The sequence below is a fragment of the Corylus avellana genome, chromosome 1 (assembly GCF_965113065.1).
Source record: "Corylus avellana chromosome 1, dhCorAvel1.hap1.2, whole genome shotgun sequence".
Taxonomy (NCBI): Eukaryota; Viridiplantae; Streptophyta; class Magnoliopsida; order Fagales; family Betulaceae; genus Corylus; species Corylus avellana.
In genome coordinates, this window is record NC_142490.1 from 36,973,183 (window position 1) to 36,993,165 (window position 19,983).

The following is a 19,983-nucleotide window of genomic DNA, read 5'->3' on the forward strand; positions in this document are numbered from 1 at the left end:
CACCCCAATGAAGTCAACTTCATTAATCTCTAAATGAAATATGTCCCTCATGGGGTTATCATCAGGCGGTGGAGTACTTGAAATGAGAGGCATAGGCTCTGGTGAGTTTCTTCATGATGGGGCTTTAGTTAGAGTAATAGGAGGTGGATCTGCAATAGTTTTTTCAATGTCATCCAAGAAGAAGCATTCATTATGATCAGTTGCATGCATTGGTTGTAGCTAAGAAATGTCGCCCAAAGATGACATGAATTTGCTTCTCTGGATTCGGGACAGGTTCTGTGTCGAGAACTATGAAGTAGCACTTGTCCACCTTGATGATGACATCTTCCTCAATCCCTTGGGGTTTCTTGATAGATTGATCAGCCAGTTGCAAGACAATAGTTGTAGGTTTCAGTTCCCCTAAGCCAAGTTGCTGATACACCGAGTATTGAAGCAGATTCACACCAGCTCCTAAGTCGAGGAGATATTTCTCAATCTCAGTGTTTCCGATGCTGCATGAAATTGTAGGAGCTTCAGTGTCCTTGAACTTTGGACGAGTGCTATGCTGAATTAAGGAGCTCACTTGCTCGGTGAGAATGACTTTCTTGGGATTGTGTTTCCGGTTTTTCCTCTTTTGAGTGCACAAGTCCTTGAAAAATTTTGCATAGGCCAAAATTTGCTTGATGGCATTGATGAGTGCCAAATATTTAATATTTAGACCCCTTAATTTACATTAGTTAATTCTTTAGTTGTGTCGTTATCTAGTATTTTGTGTTAGTTCTTTGTTTTTAGTGTTTTATAAGTTGCTAAAGGAAATCCGCGCTTTTAAAGGGAAAATTGCAAAGTTTGGAAGAAAGCACACTTTGAGAAGACCTAATGTGGTTAAGTATAACCAAATCAAGGAAATGATTAAATCGAAATTTATCTAATTGGAGTAAAAATCAGATTGGAATAAATTTTAGATTCTGCATACATCACGGTATTTTAACCATAACTTTCCGCTCAAGTATGTGATTGAGGTAAAATCAGCGGCATTGAAAAGCTAACTTAAAATTATACAATTTATTGTGAAATAGGATTTTCTTCATTTGGACGTTTGCTATGCCAAAACTGTTCCGCAATAAAAGGATACAAATCTGGACAAATCCTATTCTGATTTCAGACTTCTATTTGGACTGTGAGACAAACCTCCGAATTATCTAAGTTTACTAGGGCTTCTAGGACTTCCCTAAGCCTATAAATAGACTTTTTTGCATTGAAGAAAAAAGGATACAATCACATAGAGCAAAATTCTATTCTTTTTCTCTTTTAGTTTAAGTTTTGATTTTAGGTTTTATTTATGTCGAGTTAAATTCCCAACTAAGATTGGGGATGAAACTTCACCCATGAAGAACAACAAGTCTTTATTTATCCGATTTTATTGAGCTTAATATTCAATTGTTTTACTTATTTTCAATGTGTTTCATGATTCTTGGATATCTTGTTGTGATTCTTAAGGATATACTTGATGATTTAAGATAATTCTACATAATTGATTGCTTTGTTTTATTTGCCTAAAAATTGAATATCTTTGTGATTTGTTCTTCGGATACATTTGGTGTTTTAATTAAATTTAGATTTCATTTGAATTTGCGATTTCAAAAATGTTATATTAAAATAAACATTTTATAACGTGTGATTTGCAATTTTTAAAAAAATATAGTTAAGCTTGCTTTTAAAATCGTGTATTTAGTAAAATCGCACTTTCTTGCATGGTTTTGAAAATGAATATTTTTCTAAATTTTTAAATTGTAATTTTTTTTCTTTAAAAAACAGAAGCTCCTAAACAATACATATTTTAGAATTTAATTTAAAATCTTACTTGTTGTCCACGAAATCTCAATGTCAAACATATCATTCGCTTGTATAGTTTCTATTTGAAAGGTTCTAGCTTCTTTCTTTCTTAAAAAAAAATATAGAAAAAATTACAGTTTATCCCCCTTAAGTTGATAGCGTTTTTCAATTCGAACACCAAAGTTTTAATTTTTGCAATCCACTCCTCAAAGTTCCAAATTTTTGCAATTTGACCAATTGTATCCAAAACTTCTCATATTGCCCATAATTTTTATTTTTTTATTTTTTATAATTTTTTTTAAAAAAAATAAATTCAGGGTGGCCGTAGCAACCCCTTTGGCCATCTGGTCATTTTTGCACCCCCAATTTTTTTTCATAAAAAATAAAAATCATGGGCAATATGGGAATTTTGAGATAATATTGGTCGAATTGAAAAAAATTGGAACTTTGTGAGGGAGGATTGCAAAAATTGAAACTTTCATATTCGAATTGAAAAACGTTGTCAACTTTAGGAGGGTAAACTGTAATTTTCCCAAAAATATATATTTTGTTTGAATGAGAAGGCCCACTGAGTTGTGTGTGTATATATATCCATTTGCTGCTTCTGCTTCTTGCAGAGAAAATTGTGCTCCTCTGCTGCCGGAGACTACTAAATATTCAATGGCGCGGTGCAAGTGCTTTGGCGACCATTGTGCACCTGATTTTTCCCTCATCCGAAAGGCACGTATCTCTCTCTCTAACCAGTTCCTATATATGTAGCTTTTTTTTTTTTTTTTTTGAAATTATCTTTAGAATTGGGAGATATGTATAACCTCCACCCTCTTTAAATAAGGGTCCTGTGAATTATTGGCAATTGATCAACCTATTATTAAAGATGGTCACATTCTTTGGAGGAGATTTTTTTTTTTTTTAGTACAATAAGAAGGGGGACTAATCTGGATTTTTTCACTGCAAATGGGGAAATTAAGAGGGGTAGGAGAGACGAGAATGTAGCCGGAACACATTTCGGCTGCGGGCCTGCAGCCTAAAATGTCACGTGATGGGTGCAAGTAAAAACTTTTGTACATGTGTTAAGATGAAGAAAGAGTGTTCGAGAATCGAGATTGTTGGAACGATCATCAATGAGAGGAGGTTCTATTTTAATGTGCTCATAAAATTCAATGTTAGCCAATTAGTCCGCTCACAACAGGAAATGATTCTTTTTCTTTTGTTTTTTCCTCAAATCTCTCACATTTTCACTTTTTAAAATTATTATTAAATTTGTAGGGTTCATGTGTGAAACTCACATAAATTCTACAAATCTAATAATAATTTTAAAAAATAAAAAAGGAATTAATCAGAAGAGAGTAGATATATATCACCTCCCCAACTTATTATAATTAAACATGTAGAACTTTGTGTTAAAATGAAAATTTGGTTGTGGGTGTCACGTAGTTTGACTATAAGAGGAAATATGGAAACTTGCCAACCACCTTAAAGAAAAAAACTATAAAAATGATGGTACAATGTCAATCTGACATTAATTCTACATGTGATGCCAGCAAAATAAAAATTAAAGATTTGCGCGACACTAACATAAGATTATGAAATAAATTATTAGCTAGATGATGCGTAAGGGATTAGGATTCGTTACAATTTCTTTAAAATTATAGATTTTTAAATTATGTAATTTATATTGTTTTTAGACATCGAAACGCTTGAAAAATTCTACATATTCAAAATGTGGCATGTTATAATATATAGAGATAACCAAAAAAAAATTTTGTCTCATAAGACTTTCTCTTCACTTTTGTAGAGATGCTTTTTCTTCGTAAAATAAAAAGACGATTTTATCCTCAAAGCCTTTTTAAAGCATAGAGAGCGTGAGGAAAATATACTCTATTTTCAATCGAAGCATACTACAATTTTAATAGGTAGTATTTGTCAGGCATTTTGATATCTAAAAATGACCAAAATAGCGTAATTTAAGAATCTACTATTTGTTTAAAATTGTAGGGAATTCTAATCCGTGGGTAACACCACGGCCATTACTAAGTTACGAGTAAATGTCATACATATTAAGAATATCAGAACACTTATACATTAAACGTTAAATGCATGAGATGATTTTAAAAATGATTGAACATTGAGCAAAAATTAACTAAAAATTTTAAAGAATGTAAGTAATGAAATAAATTAACAATTTAATAGAATGTAATTATCGTTTAAGACATATAAATGAAACTGGCAATTTATTTTTCCATGCCTAGCGTTTATTTATTCGGTTGTCATTGAAGAGTTTTTATATTTTAAAATATTTGCAATCTATAATAAAAGTTTCTAAAGACAATTTGACAACTTGATAGTAAATTTAAAAATAAATTCATATAAAAATTTGACTACATACCTAAAAGAAAGACTATTTGCAGTAAAGCAGCCTAGCTTGTTATTATAGATAGTGTGAAACTACAAAATTGAGAGCAAAAAATACTATTTGGCAAGAGACAGAAGATGGGTAATTGAAAAAACACTAAATTAGACGGAAGTTAGGTATAAGGACCTATTTGTTATTTTTGTATACCACGGACCTCTCTGAATATTTTGATACCATAAGGAACTTATTGCAGATCGGTTTAATGACAAGGAGGACTCATTTTGTAATTTTCCCTTAAAACACTTAAAGATGAAGTTTTCATGCAATTTCATACACAAATGCGATTATACCAAAACTTTAGGGCTTTCAAAAAAAAGTTTTCATGCAATTTCATATATGATAATTGATTAGAGATGCCCAGTCCTTTTGTCAATGTCGGCATATATATTTTAAAAGCCTTCATTTGCTACTCTCTTAAACTAACATTCAATTTGCAATTGTCCCCCCGAACTAAAAATTGCATCAATATACCTTTAAACAACCAAAAATTTGTAATAATTATATGACAAAAATACCTTTAATAAAAAATTATTATTATTTTTTTTTAAAAAAAAATAGTGGTGACAGATTTTTTTTTTGAATTTATAACGGCATTTTGTCTTATTGAAAAAAAAAAAATTAGAGTACATTTTTATCTTTTTGCAGGATAAGAGGACATTGCACATTGCACATTTTTGGCAATTTGGGGGATATTGATGCCATCTTTATTTGCGAGAACACTACAAATTGAGTGTTAATGTGAATGGGGGTGTATGTATTTTTTCCATAATTATATGAGAAATAATAAAAATTGTTCTTTATCTTATCTTTCACCCATCTCTCAATAGTAAATATGTGAATTTACTATTGAATTTGTATAGCATCCATATGAATTCATGCATATAGGTTGGAGCGGAGTTTGTTGGAACCTTCATCATGGTATTTTCAGTAGCAGCCGGACCCATTGTGAATCGGCCAAAAGTACCATGGAGCAGTCACTGATTGGGAACGCGGCTTGTGCAGGGCTGGCAGTGATGGCCATGGTTATCTCCACCGGCCACATCTCCGGAGCACACTTCAACCCATCCGTCACCATTGCTTTTGCGGTGCTACGTCACTTCCCTTGGATCCATGTCCCAAGCTATTTAGCGGCGCAAGTTTCTGCCTCCATTTGTGCTGCCTTCACTCTAAAGGGAGTATTCCGTCCATTCATGTCCGGTGGTGTTACCGTTCCGATTGTAAGCGCTGGCCAGGCCTTTGCACTCGAGTTCATTGTGACTTTCACTCTCTTGTTCGTTATCACTGCTGTAGCAACTGATACCTGTGCGGTATGCCTCACTGCCATCAAATCCAACTTCATAATTACGTACACTTTTTTTTATGACTCTCATACGATTGTCATACAACTATGATGATGTGGTAGTGAATAATGTAAATGTTGATTTTCACTGCCACATCATCATAGTTGTATGACAGTCGTATGAGAGTCTATTAAATAACATTATTCTTTAGAAGTTTAAAATATCAACCATTCCGTCCAAATTCAACTTTAAATCTTAACGAGAGAAGTGAAATCTCCAAAATAATCCCATCCAAATTCAAGGTATTTTGTAATTTTATAAGCATCTTAAGGGTATTTTGGGGATTTCACTCATCAACTGTTTGATTTACGCTAAATTTTGATGGGAGGGTCGACATTGCAAACTTTTGAAAGATGGTAACAAAAAATTAACACTTTTTAAAGTTTAATAGTATGATTGTAAAAATAATAAAAGATTGAAGGTAGTAAGTGAGATCTTTCCTATTATAAGACTCAATTAATGAAGGTATGCATTCTCAAGTGCTCATTTTCTTATGTCATCGTTTGAATTGAATAAAAAATGAAATATATATATATATAATTTTCAGTGTTACGTCATAGAGTAAACATAAAACTCGTTGGAACAAATGCAATAGGTGTACTGGAGCAATGATATACATCACGCGGGTGTGTATGAACAGTCATGCACGCCCATTTTAATTATATTTTATAATTAAATCATACGGGTGTGTATGACTGTTCATGCACGCCCGCGTGATGTATATCACTGCTCCAGTACACCTATTGCGTCATGCACGCCCATTTTAATTATATTTTATAATTAAATCATACGGGTGTGTATAACTATTCATGCACGCCGTGTGATGTAATATCACTGCTCGGTGTACTGAGGTTCTAATTAGAGGGTTTCATGGGAGGTGGGAGAGTTGGCAGGTATAGCAATAGGAGGTACTATAATGCTCAACATTCTTGTGGCAGGGTTAGCATTTAGTAACTACTTGCTATTTATTCTATTATTCATCGTTTATTCATCAAGGAATTCAATTTAATTTGACATGATTTTCTCCTTTCGAGTGACTGTACCATATGATGAATATTAGGGCAGGACCGTGGGGGTAGTTGAAACTAGAATTTTAAATGTGGGGGAAGAAATTAAAACCAAAAAAAAAAGAGGGTAAAATTTTGTTTTTAAAATAAATATAAAAGTTTATTTTTGCTAAAAATAAAAAAAATAAAATTGAAGAACATTTTGAAGTTTAGTGGGAGTGATAAGCCCCCCAAGCCATGATGGGAGTTGGATAATTTTGTTCTTTTATTTTTTATTTTATTATATTAAGAGGCATAATTGTAATTTCACATGCTTTTCTTTTATCAATTTATTTAGTGTAAAAAATGATAGATATATATTTTATATATGAAAAATGATTGATGTCAATATTTTGTCAATATTTTTTTCATATGAAGATCAACTATTAGATTTGTGGGGTCTACCATTGACTTACGTGAAGCTCATATAAGTTTATAAATCTAATGGGACTTGTAAGAATGCTTTCTTTCTTTCTTCATATATATATATATATATATATATATATATATATATATATGTTGTGTAACGTTGTTGACATAGCAGGATGAGCACCGGTGCATCAATGAATCCAGTACGAAACAATAGGGCCAGCCATAGCAGCAGGAAGTTATAAAGGATTTTGGAAATACATGGTGGCACCGATCCTGGGGGCCTTGGGCGGTGCAGCCACCAACACCTTCGTCAAGCTCCAACAAGATGGGGTTCGGGTTCAACGCCAGCAGCCTTAAAGCTAGCGCTAATGAAGATAAACATATTATATTTGTTGCAGTTACGAGTCATCCAAATTTGTTATTCATAGATGCTTAAGATAAACATTCTGATATATATGACTCATTCAAAATGTTCTGATCGATAAGAAAAATAATGTCTCATGTCTTGGTATTTGATCTCTCCAATCTCCATTTCTTTACGAAGGTGAGCAAATTTCATTCTCCATCTTTGCCTTCACCTTCTCAACTTCATTTTAATGTTGTTGGACATCGAGCGGCTTCTTCATTCAAATTAGGTGCCTTTGCTGCAAATGATCTACTACCATCCTTCTACCATGTGCACACATGGTAGGATCAATCTAGTGCCAAAAATTTGGGCTCAGAGTTTTTTACAGGAGCTACGAATCTAACACAAAATTAGAGGGTTATGATTTGGCATAAGCGAATTCGGGTAAAAAATGAATCAATCCGCTTAATCCGTTTAACAAATGGGTCAATCACTCGATCAGCCTGCTTAACCCACGGATTGACCTGTTTATGAAATTATATATATATAATGTAATAAATACAGTTTGAAACGAGTCAAACATGTCGTGTTTAGATCGAAATGGGCTAAACATGTTTGAGTCTAAACAGGTTGACCCGCTACAGGTCAAGTGAATACTGTTAGGTCACTCGCGGGTTGTATCAGTGTTGAAAGGTTTGACCCGTTTAACTAAATAGATTGTATTCAAGTTGACCCTTAATGGGTTAGCAATAGCGGATCAAGTGGGTTGGTCCGAAACTAACTAGTCAATCTGAATTGCTAGCCCTACCAAAAATCATGTGGCTGATTAATCTGCAAGCTCAAAACAAATACCAAGTATTTAAGGATTGATATTGGCGTATGACATAATTTCAAACACAAAATTGCCCATCTGAGTGGTTTCAAATTATAAATGAAAGGGAACTGACATAAAACGGAAATTTCTATTTAAATTTTTTTTTTATAAAACAGAAATTAAAATAAAAAACGAAAATTTTTAATTTTTATAAAAAAAATACAAAATCTTTTAATTTTTTTTCTTATAAAACGGATTTTTTTTTTAAAATTTTTAAATTTGGCCACCATTTGGATTTTATATTTTCGTTTTTAGTTTTAGGTTTTTTCTTGAAGTTTTAGTATTTTTTTATTTTTATTTTTATTTTACTAAGGGAAGTTTGGTCATTGGGGGATTTTAATAATTTTTTGGTAGTTTGGAGGGATATTGTCAATTGAATGATAGTTCGAGGGAGTATGTAGACTTTATCCTAAATAAATATTTCCTACACCATGGGCCTAAGAAAATTGTATTTTTAATGCCAAATTTACGGGCTTATTCTAATTAAATCATAAAAATAATAACCTCAATGTGGGGCAAAGTCATTAAATTTATGAATTAATCACAACGTAGATGTTTAGTTCTCTTTAGGAAGTTCATGTAAATAATTTTTATGTGATTATCATTATAAAATTAGGATGCTGTGACTATTTTTAAAATATTATAATAATTACAACTTCAATAACATCTAATTCCCATATAGATGCCGAAAATTCATATATGAAGTTATACAAAATTGCCTTTTACTTATAGCCATATATACGTCCTAGTTTTGGCTTGGGGTTCTCTGCCCTCAATGCTGAGAAATAAGAATTACTTATGTATTGGTTTGATTCTGTTTGGCGCAAATCTGCTGTTTAACTTGAAAATTAGTTATAAGTTAGCGTATTTTGTTTGAGTCTGGAATGTAATACGTCATCCTTGACGCTTGTAAGCTCGTAGCTTCGGCTATGGTTGTTTTAGAGCTTTGCTCTGTATTATTTGAGTTTTATGCTCGTTTATCAATAAATGAAATTGAACTGTTTCACAATATATATATGCCTAGTTTTATCTAATGTTGCTTCTTTCGATCAAGGGAGATAACATTTGGACTTTTCACCTTTAATAGTCATATGTATATTTAATTACCAAAAATTTTAATCTAATATAAATTCTCTTAATATAATATAATATATAATATACTAAATCTCCTTTTTTTAATATATATATAACTTTCAATCCTCACCGTCCTTTTTTTATTTTTTTTCTACAGAACCCGGATCCAAGTAGACACCAACGGGAAACGAAGCGGTGCTTTCCACAAAGTAGAAAACGAAATGTATGCGTTTACAGCTCGCGGCTCCACCGCCGTAACCCAAGCCGCCGCGTACGCAGACACTCTGCACGCTCGCGTACCGTGCGCCGCTCTTCACAGAACTAAAGTTACCTCTCCGGTAACTTTTCAACTCCCCGATATGCCCCTGAATTCCAGCCCATGTCTGTTTGAACAAGCTTGGGTGTTTTTGGTAGTATTTTGACACTTCACTGTCGTTTTCCTTTTCAGTCGTCGATTGGGTGCGTTTGGGTTCCCTCGTGCTCCCTGCGCTTGAGCTGTGGTCCAATCAAAGCCATGTCTGAGACTGATACTCTCTCGGTGCCGCACAGTGCTTCTCAGTCATCCGCTTCTGGTATTCTTGTCTTTGAATTTCTTTTCTTTCCTTTTCTTCGAGCAATATAAAATATTCCCTTTGCAAAATAGCAAACATTTTAGAAATTAGCTTTCGTTTCTGGCGTGTGTGAAGTTGATTGGAAAAATGTGCCTATCAACTCGGAATTCTGTTTTTGTTTAGTATTTGTTGGAACAAAAAATGGCCCTGTGATGTTCTAAATATAAAGCTGGTAACTTGGTCGATTTTAAATTTTGGATGATAATCTTGTTCTTTTTGTAACTTTTTCCTTTTCTTTGGATAATTAGATAACATTCTCATGGTTAGTTGGTTTGTTTCAGGCAACAAGCAAGCACTAATATCGTTGTCAGACAAGAAGGACCTCGCTTTTCTTGGAAATGGACTTTCTGATTTGGGGTAATATTTGAATGCGTTAGTGCGTTCTAGTCTATTTATTCTGTTGTTAAAGACTGATTTTTTGGAAGCTCGTATTACCAAAAGTTTTCATTTTTGGTGTGTATCTGCTGGCTTGAACCTAGCGTTCTCAAAATTTAAATACCCCTAGCATTTTCAATTTTTAATTTTTATTTATATAAATAATTTACCCTAAGGAGAGGGGAAAGAGAGATTCGAACTAATAACTTTTGCTTCATGAGTTGTGTTTTTCAGCCAATTGAGCTATCCATTGGAGTTAGGATTTAAAAAAATTAAATACCCCATTTCGCCTTTTGAAGTTTTTGATATCATAACACACTTTTTTTTAGGTTTATTGCTTGAGGTAATATATCCTCTGTTATGAAATGTTGGTCCTTTGCATCCTGCTTGGAATTGCGGTAGAGTGCTTAAAAAGTACTTTTAGTACTTAGAAAGCTGTGCTAAACAAAATTTGGCCTGTTTGATAGAAAATTTCAAAAGTACTTTTTTGACTTTTTTACTCTAAAAATGGCCAAAACACACTTTTGGTAAAAGCTTAATATTTTTAAGCTTTTGCTAAAAAAACGTTTTTTTGACTTAAAAGCTCTATTTCTCAAACAAAATTCCAAACATGCTCTAAGTCGGTCCATTTCACTAAACTTTGTTTGATGTAATATTCAAAAGTTGTTGATTACTCTTTTGATGGTCTCTCTTGTGAACTGTAGCTACACAATTGTTTCAACTGGAGGGACGGCATCAGCCTTGGAAAGTGCCGGGGTGTCTGTTACTAATGTGGAACAGCTTACTCATTTTCCGGAAATGGTGAGTACCTGTTTTAGCTAAATTTCTTTTCAATTTTTTAAGTACCAGTCTTTGTACTAAAGCTGGTACTATGTTCTTTAGGATATGATTATTTACAAAGGAAAAATCTTGTAGGTTAGTGAATCAATCTAGGGGTTCTGATGCGTTTTATATGGAGTTACTAGGTGTTGTGCAGCTTTTGAGCTCTTTCTGGATCTTAAGTGTGGAATTTCATTGTTATTCTCATATCTTCAATAAGTAAGATGGTTTGTTCTTATAATAATTAAATGTCCCTCTACTTTGACTATAATACGAGCTTACTTTCTAACTATATCTGTGTATATGGTGAATTCTTTAGGCACATACTAAGGCTTTTTTGGGGTGATTTTAAATCAATTTTAGAAATTTTGGACATTTTAACTTCCAAATTGGTCAATAATCATGCATCTTATTCTGGTAAACTGGTTCAAGTTATCAAATGAGAGGTTCTAGCCAATGGGAGATCTCCTGGTGCTGGTTGTCGTCTTGCTAAGTTGCTATGGATTAACCTTTGATTGCTTAAATAGATATGTTTAGATTTTGCCTATGTCTTCTTCTTTTGATCTTCCACTTGTGACAAGTGAACTTTTTCATGAATGAATTAATAGAGGAGGAATTCATGTTGAAGATTTTTCACAAAATTGATTTTTTAGATTCTCTTTTGCAGCTTGATGGCCGTGTAAAAACTCTACACCCTAACATACATGGTGGTATTCTTGCTAGAAGAGACCAAAAGCATCACATGGAAGCCCTCAATAAACATGGAATTGGTAAGTTTAGATGTGAAATCCTTTACCATGCCTTCACCTTTTTGGCTATCTCATTCTTATTATTATTATTATTTTGCATGATGTTGTGTTGTGTAATTTTTTGCTAACTAGTTACTTGACTATGCTCTTCCACAGGTACATTTGATGTTGTAATAGTGAATTTGTATCCCTTCTATGATAAAGTTACTTCAGCTGGAGGAATTGAGTTTGAGGATGGAATTGAAAATATCGATATTGGTGGTCCTTCAATGATTAGAGCTGCTGCCAAGGTTTGTCTGAATTACTACTCTAACTTGTTATTGGCAAGATAATGGGGATCATAGGGGTTTTCTCTGTGGACTTGGCACAGGTGTGCCGTGATTTATGCATGGTTCTTGCCAGCAACCAAATTCTAGCAAACTTGTTTTCTTGTGTTTTAAACCATTTTTATCACTAAAACTGTTAACAAAGTGAAGGTTATTCATCTGGCTGATGCTGAGCCACAAATATTACCTCTGGCGAAGGTCACAGACGAGGCTTTAATTTGTGAGCAAAACCAAGAGTGACTGCACAGGCCCAGCTATTTCAAATGCTGCATTTGCCTAGCTTCTAAAATGTTAAAAAAAAAATCGTGTCTTATGCAATGCCAGCCTACTGTTGTTGAATTGATCAAGCAACAATGTCATTTGAGTTGTAATTAAGTTATGTAGATTTAATGGGGTAATAATTTTCGTGAGCCAGATTTTAATATTTTTTTTATTCTTTCACTCCAACTGACATACTGTTAATAAACAGAATCATAAGGACGTGTTGGTGGTTGTAGATCCACAAGATTATCCTGAGCTCATAGAATTTCTAAAAGGAGATGTGGATGATCAAGAATTCCGTAGAAGGCTTGCTTGGAAGGCATTTCAACATTCTGCTTCTTATGATTCTGCAGTTTCTGAGTGGCTTTGGAAGCAAACTGCAGGGGGTTCATCGGGTTCGTCTTCTTTTTCTAATTTGGATTTGCAAATTTTTTCACCAAAAAGAGAAAGAAAAGAAAAGAAAAGAAAAGGAATACAAATGCTCAATTTAAACATTAGGTGCCCCTAGTTCCTAAAGCACACTAAAACTTGCTCCACCATTAGGAAGAGACGCAACTAAAAGATAAATCTTTTCACAACTTGAGAGGTTAGGTTTCCTAAAAGGAACACAATATGTACTACCTAAACAAAACATATGTCCCAAGTAACAGAGATGCCATTAGATAGCTTAATGTCTTGGTCATGCTCAAAATGCTCTCACATCCTGCAGGGTGAGATAAACATGCTAGAGTGGTTTCTTGAGTGCTTTCCTGGCCACATCCTTTTTAGTGTCATTGAAAGTAGCTGTGACCTTCATCCTTGATTGGTAGACTGAGTATTCTTGGCTTTCTACTTTGCTTCCTTGAAATCTTTGTACTTTTTCTTTCAAAATCCTATTGTGTTCCTCTCTTGATCTCTCCCTTCAGATTTTTAGTTTTGTTCAACTTTTTTATTTATTTGCCCTCCTAAGGATTCTTCCTCACCATTCACCACACACTAGTCTTCTCACTTTCAATGGGATTTATATCCCTTTTTTTTCTTTCCCTGGCATACAACTAGCGAAAACCTGAACCACATACCTGTTACCCCCCCACCCCCCGGGGCTACAGTGTTTAGAAAAGTTTATTTACTTTTAATCCCTTTGCTTCAAATGTGCTGATTTGGCTTTCAAAACACTCCAGTTGCCACAGGACATGTTCAAGGAGTTTACCCCCCCAACCCCCCCGGGACTACAGTGTTTAGAAAAGTTTATTTACTTTTAATGCCTTTGCTTCAAATTTGCTGATTTGGCTTTCAAAACACTCCAGTTGCCACAGGACATGTTCAGGGAGTGTGTTGAACTGACTTCCATCGTAACTTTATAACTTCTGCAACTTCTCCATACCAAGACTTAGTTTCAATGATTTGAGAATATCTTTGTCTGCCTCATCTCATCCTAGATCCTAACAAAGTCAGCCTTGCTCCTAGCAGATGTCTGCATATGCACCAAGAGGATCTCCAAGGATGTTATCTATATAACCAAGACCCTCAGAAAATAACTCGAATGGGACATTGTAAAACTTTACCTGGACAAGAATTTTTTTGAAGGTGGTAATCTTTACAATACCCATTCTTTGCTAATGAGCTTGTCTTAAATGGCACTTCCTTTTACCACCAGAATGGGCTGACCAACCAATAAGAGACAGAATTTTTGTGAAGGTGCTCTTCTTAAGAAGCAGACCTAGTTGTTATTTCCTAATGATAGATAGCTTCCCTGCTATATGTTAAGTCCCTCCCTGAGTATTCTCCCTAATGCCTCTTCATCTACAGATTTAACAAGCATTATCAAACATGATGACATCCACAACAATTTCATGTTCAAAAGGTAGAAAGGGGATATTCTGAAATGATCTTGACTTATTAAAAAAATAGCTTTTTATTCTGAATAATATCTGAGAAAACAGAATACCAATAAAAAGGTCCAGGAAAGCAGAATGCAGTAAATGCATTATATTGTGTTTCAAAAGTGCCTCCCACTTGGGTTTATGGATTGATAGGGTTCTTTATTTGTTTCCAGATAAATTCCCTCCCAGCTTGACAGTGTCTCTAGAGCGCAAAAGTACCCTTCGCTATGGTGAAAATCCTCATCAAAACAGTGCATTTTATGTTGATAAGAGACTGGCAGAGTTTAATGCTGGTGGTATTGCAACAGCTATTCAACACCATGGGAAGGTGAGAAGTACATGTTACTGTTCATCTGTTACTATTGTAAAAAACTACATGATAAATAATATGCAAGTCTATCTCATGAGTTTGTCTTTATCTCTTTGTGTCACTGATTCACCATAGAGTTCCTCAGTTTAAGGATGGTGGTGCCTTTTTTTTTTTTTTTTTTTTTTTTTTTTTTTTTTTTTCTTTTCCGAAGAAGTGGTACCTATTGTCTTTTATTATATTCTAAGGGTGAGATAGCTGACAAATGTAGCCTCTAATGTCTCTACGCAACAATTGATTTCAGAAATGAAAACTCAGGAGGGCTAAGCTCATCTCGTCTTGTTTAGAAGTATTTTGACACTATCAATAAAAGATTGCTGCCGCACACAATTGCAATTCCCCTTGTGTTCTACATTTTCATGTGATTGATAAGTTCAGTATTTTGAATATTAAATCATCATTATTGTTTCTCTTGATTTTGTTTCCTGTTGGTGAGACTGGAAGTAATAAGTAAATACATTGTCACATCATACCCATGTATGAATGTCTGTACTAGTATATGTACAACTATCATAGCAACACTCTGGTTGGGTTCTTTTAATATCCTTGTATGTGTGTTTTAATTTAATTTTAGGGATAACTTTACTTTAAACCTCTTAATTAGCACGGGATTTGGCAAACCCCCCAAATTTTAAAACTTTTCAATTTGAACCTCTCCGTCAGATTTAGCTGTTAACTTCTAATGGCAACACCCAAAAAGACCAAAATATCCCTAATTTTCGTGTTAAAAAAGACCTAGTGTGGGTTAGGCCAGACCCATGCGGGTCTTTGGCCAGACCCATCGTGGGTCTGGCCTGACCCACGCTGGGTCTTGGCCAAAGACCCACCGTGGGTCTGCTGACCCATGGCTGGGTTTGGCTAGGACCCAGCCGTGGGTCTCTGGCCGAGACCCACGGTGGGTCTCTGGCCCTGACCCACCGTGGGTCTCTGGCCCTGACCCACCGTGGGTCATGGCCTGACCCACGGGTCTCAAGGCCAGAACCTTTTTTTATTTTTTTATAATTTATATATATATTTTTAACTTTATTTTTTTTTAAAAAATTTGGAATTAAGGGTAAATTTGAAATTTTATAAAAAAGCCAGGAGTATAAACGTCATTGTCTCACTTTTAACGTTCTAAATCTGATGGAGAAGTTTAAATTGACTGCAATTAAAAGTTGAGGGGTTCAAATTGAGAGGTTTTAAAGTTTGGGGGGGTTTGTCAAATCGTGTGATAATTCAGGGATCTAAAGTGAAGTTACCCTTTAATTTAAATTCTTTTTGTTATCTTTTAATGTTTGTGCTCGTGTTTGTGTGTGTTGAGCTCGTCTCAGTTTTCTTTTTTCTTTCTCTGCCCCCCTAAGTTTTTACTGTTAAATTGTTAATAATCAAGATTATCGGTTGATGTTTGAGAACGAGAGTTTTGGAGTGGAGGATTATTTGAATCCGTTATGGTCTACACTAATCACTCTTTTGATTGTATACATGTCTGTTGAATCGATGTGCGTAAAACGTGTTTTCTTATGATGCAGGCAATGTCTTACAATAACTATTTAGATGCTGATGCAGCTTGGAATTGTGTGTCAGAGTTTAGAAACCCTACCTGTGTAATTGTGAAGCATACAAATCCTTGCGGTGTAGCTTCACGTGATGATATCCTTGAAGCATACAGGCTTGCTGTTAAAGCAGATCCAGTGAGTGCATTTGGCGGCATTGTAGCCTTCAATGTGGAAATTGATGAGGTTAGTTGCTATTTATAAGTTTCTGAGTGTAGCGTAGAAATCTTTTACAAGATGAGCCCAGTACAATATGCACTTCTTGTGAGCCTTCTAATCACGTTAGATCAGTTTTCTTTCATCCTATATAATATATAATCTATTATTATTACTGCTATGCATTTTTTTGGCTAAGCATGGTTTAAAATTGAATATAAGACATACCCAGGTCTCCAAGCCCACCTTGTGCCTTAATCAAGTGATCCAAGGCCCTGGGACTAAATCATATTTTCTTTACTGAAAAGATTGAATCCCTTCTCCATGCGCTAAAGATTTGACAAGTAGATTGCTGATGCAACTAAATTTTTGAAAATCGGTACCAAAGAGAAGTTAAACTCTCTCACTAATTCTTTTTCTGTACTTGTACTTGTAGGCTCTTGCTAAGGAAATCCGAGAGTTTAGGAGTCCCACAGATGGTGAGACTCGGATGTTTTATGAGATTGTGGTTGCACCCAAGTATACTGAGAAAGGCCTTGAGATCCTTTGTGGAAAATCTAAGACTCTAAGGATTCTTGAAGCAAGCAAAAATGAAAAAGGAAAGCTTTCACTCAGACAAGTTGGTGGTGGGTGGTTAGCCCAGGATTCAGATGACTTGACCCCGCAGGATATCCAATTTAAGGTTGTCTCTGAGAAGGCTCCACAAGAAAGTGAGCTTCATGATGCGGAGTTTGCATGGTTATGTGTCAAGCATGTCAAAAGTAATGCCATTGTTATAGCAAAGGTTGGTATTTTTTCTGATTTCTTAGATTATGCATCGATGGATTTGGTTGAACACTCTGTTCTGATGCTTGTTACCATTTTGTGCAGAATAACTGTATGTTGGGCATGGGAAGTGGCCAGCCAAACCGTTTAGAGAGTTTGAGGATAGCACTGAAGAAAGCAGGAGATGAGGTCAAAGGGGCAGCCTTGGCTAGTGACGCCTTCTTTCCATTTGGTAATTGCTACATGATGCAGTAACTGCACTTGAAAGTTTTTGAAGATGGTGCTCATATGAAGAGATTTTAGTATAATATCCAGGGACAAAAAATTAAAATTGATTTTATGTGATTATCAATGAAAATGAACCAGTATTTCTGCACCAATGAAATAACTCCTTACTAGTAAATTGTTAATGATGGTTATTTCTCAGCGTATACAGGAATTAGGTGGAACCAAGACTTTATTTTATATCTCTTTTAATGTGGATACTGTTTGTTCTGTAAACAGCCTGGAATGATACGGTGGAAGAAGCATGTGAGAGTGGGGTTAGTGTTATTGCAGAGCCCGGCGGGAGCATCAGAGACGGGGATGCCGTAGACTGCTGTAATAAATATGGCGTTTCACTTCTCTTCACCAATGTGAGGCACTTCAGGCATTGATGATTGTTGCCATTTCTCTTTTCCTTTGGTTTCATCAGAATATTTGACGTCATCAGTTTTGTGATTGGAAAATCTTCATGGTCCGGGACTTTTTTGGTTTTTTTTTTTTGGTTAATAGTGTGATGAAATGGGAAGAGTTCAATTTAAAATTCCTTGATGATTTTCCCATATGCACATATATATGGTGTAACAGTAAGCTCCATGGATGGGATGATTAGTAACCTAGAGCTTATAAAGCTATAATCACTGTACTCTTTTCTGTGTGGTAGTTGATTCCATCTGCACAACATATGAAATGATTCCTGAGGCAAGGCCCCCACTAGCATGTATTAGAATGCAATTGTGTGAGATGTATTCACCACACCATCCTTATATTTTATCTATGATTAGCTTATTGTGAGACTTGTGTATTAATGGATTTGGTAGATGCCCTGTTTCATGTTTGAGATATATGTGATGGCTTTTCTTAGTTACAAAAACCAAAAAAAAAAAAAAAAAAAAAAAAAGGGAAAAATGAAGTTTTTCAGTTGCAAAACACGCCGAGGAGGGAGATATTAGTAGTACTTCGAGTTAATTACTAGTTAATTAAGTTGGGATGCTATACAAACTAATTTTGTAAAGCATTATCAAGCACATACGTGCATAAGATAGGCCATTATGTAAAGCATTATCAGGAAACTTTTAACAATTCAAAAATTTAATGATACTGCACAGAAAAATAATCAAATTTGACAGATCGTCATTCTATATTTGATTTTTTATTATATAAGTTTTAGCCTAAATACAACTCTTGAACTTTTACATAATTGTACTATCACACCTTAAATTAAAGTTTTTCGTTAATTTTATAGGTTAATTACCTTTTTAGTATTTAGGTTCACTTTTTATTTTTATTTTTCCTTTTTTATTTATTTATTTTTTAATTTTAATTTTTTTTTAATTTTTTACTTATGTTTCAAATTGTATGACGGGTGACACCTGCCGTATGGGTAAAGATCAATTTAATATCTCCGTTACATTTTGTCAGCTCAAACTAACATACGTGACATTCTACATGTCCTAAAAAAAAAAAAAAAATAAACCCTAAAAAAAAAAAAAAAATTATAGGGTGGCATTTCAGCCAATGGGATGGCTGGCCACCTCAGTTTGGTCATTGGGGGTGGCTCGCTCATGGCTCAGCCATGAGCCACTCCTAGGGCAAGAATAGAGTGGTTGATGTCTGTCAAGATGCTTTCCCATCAAGCACCAATTCTAGTGTTCCGAGTGATTTGAGATCAGAGCTCAGGGCCAATAAATTTGCAGAATGTGTTCTTGTAGTTTCTAAAAATCTGGCTTCATTTGATTCATGATCGTTTCTAGAAATTGGGCAGATGGTAGTTTTTCCACTTGAATCTATACCAAGCATTTGCGCAGGCACAGAAGTATGATCAGAAACAGGCATTCCAGTCAAATTTGTGATGAAAAATCTGACCCCAACTCACCATTAACCATTGATATCAGAGGAAATTGTGTGTTTCTGCTGGATTCCAAAAGGAGGCACAGGTTCTATACCACGAATACTATTCTTCAGTCATGAGTAAATCAACTCACTTCGAGAATCTAAATCTGTACTTCCAAAGTCTTCTCGACCTTCCTACAAAAATCCATTTGCAAAAACTGTGTTTCAGTCGGATCTGCTGTGATGGAGAAGCTTGCTTGCATTGTCATCTGGTATTGAGGTCTCCGAATATTTCTCCTCAGTAAATAAAGACTGCATGTGCTTTAATAATGCCTCATTTTCTCCTATCCATCCAGGACCAAACTTGAGTCCGATAGGTAAAACTCTTTCAATTTTTTTTGAAGCAATCTTCCAAACTACAGGCCAAGATCTGCTACAAATTGCGTGATGCTTTTTGCATAATCATGGACCCCAAGGCTTTTGAGAGTAGTTTTGGCCATCCCTTTTGACCATTAGAGGTGGCCGAACCACCCCCCAATTGTCTTGGGATGTTCAGCCACAACATTCCAACCTAGCCACCCCCAATGGCCAAAATGGGTGTGGCTGGCCACCCAATTATTTGTTTTTTAATTTATTTTTTTAAATTATTTTTAGGACATGTGGCATGTTTACGTTATGACATTGGTAGTCTGTTAGTTTGGGATACTAAATTGGTCTTTACCCATAAGTCAAGTGTCATCTATGATAAGATTTGAAACTTAGGTAAGAAAAAATAAAAAAAAAGTG

At 34.8% G+C, this 19,983-nt stretch overlaps 1 protein-coding gene and 1 pseudogene across 1 annotated transcript; both read left to right on the forward strand.

Annotated features, from left to right (window-relative positions):
* Positions 1-226: 226 nt before the first annotated feature.
* Positions 227-7,340, forward strand: LOC132169690 (putative aquaporin NIP5-1; annotated as a pseudogene).
* A 2,102-nt stretch (positions 7,341-9,442) lies between these two features.
* LOC132170772 (AICARFT/IMPCHase bienzyme family protein) lies at positions 9,443-18,159 on the forward strand. The gene is made up of 12 exons (XM_059581874.2): positions 9,443-9,615; positions 9,726-9,849; positions 10,170-10,245; positions 10,968-11,064; positions 11,750-11,852; positions 11,988-12,121; positions 12,627-12,813; positions 14,454-14,608; positions 16,159-16,368; positions 16,775-17,122; positions 17,209-17,335; positions 17,608-18,159. The coding sequence occupies exons 1-12, from the start codon at positions 9,499-9,501 to the stop codon at positions 17,757-17,759; spliced, it is 1,830 nt and encodes a 609-aa protein (XP_059437857.2). The 5' UTR covers positions 9,443-9,498; the 3' UTR covers positions 17,760-18,159.
* The last annotated feature ends 1,824 nt before the right edge of the window (positions 18,160-19,983 follow it).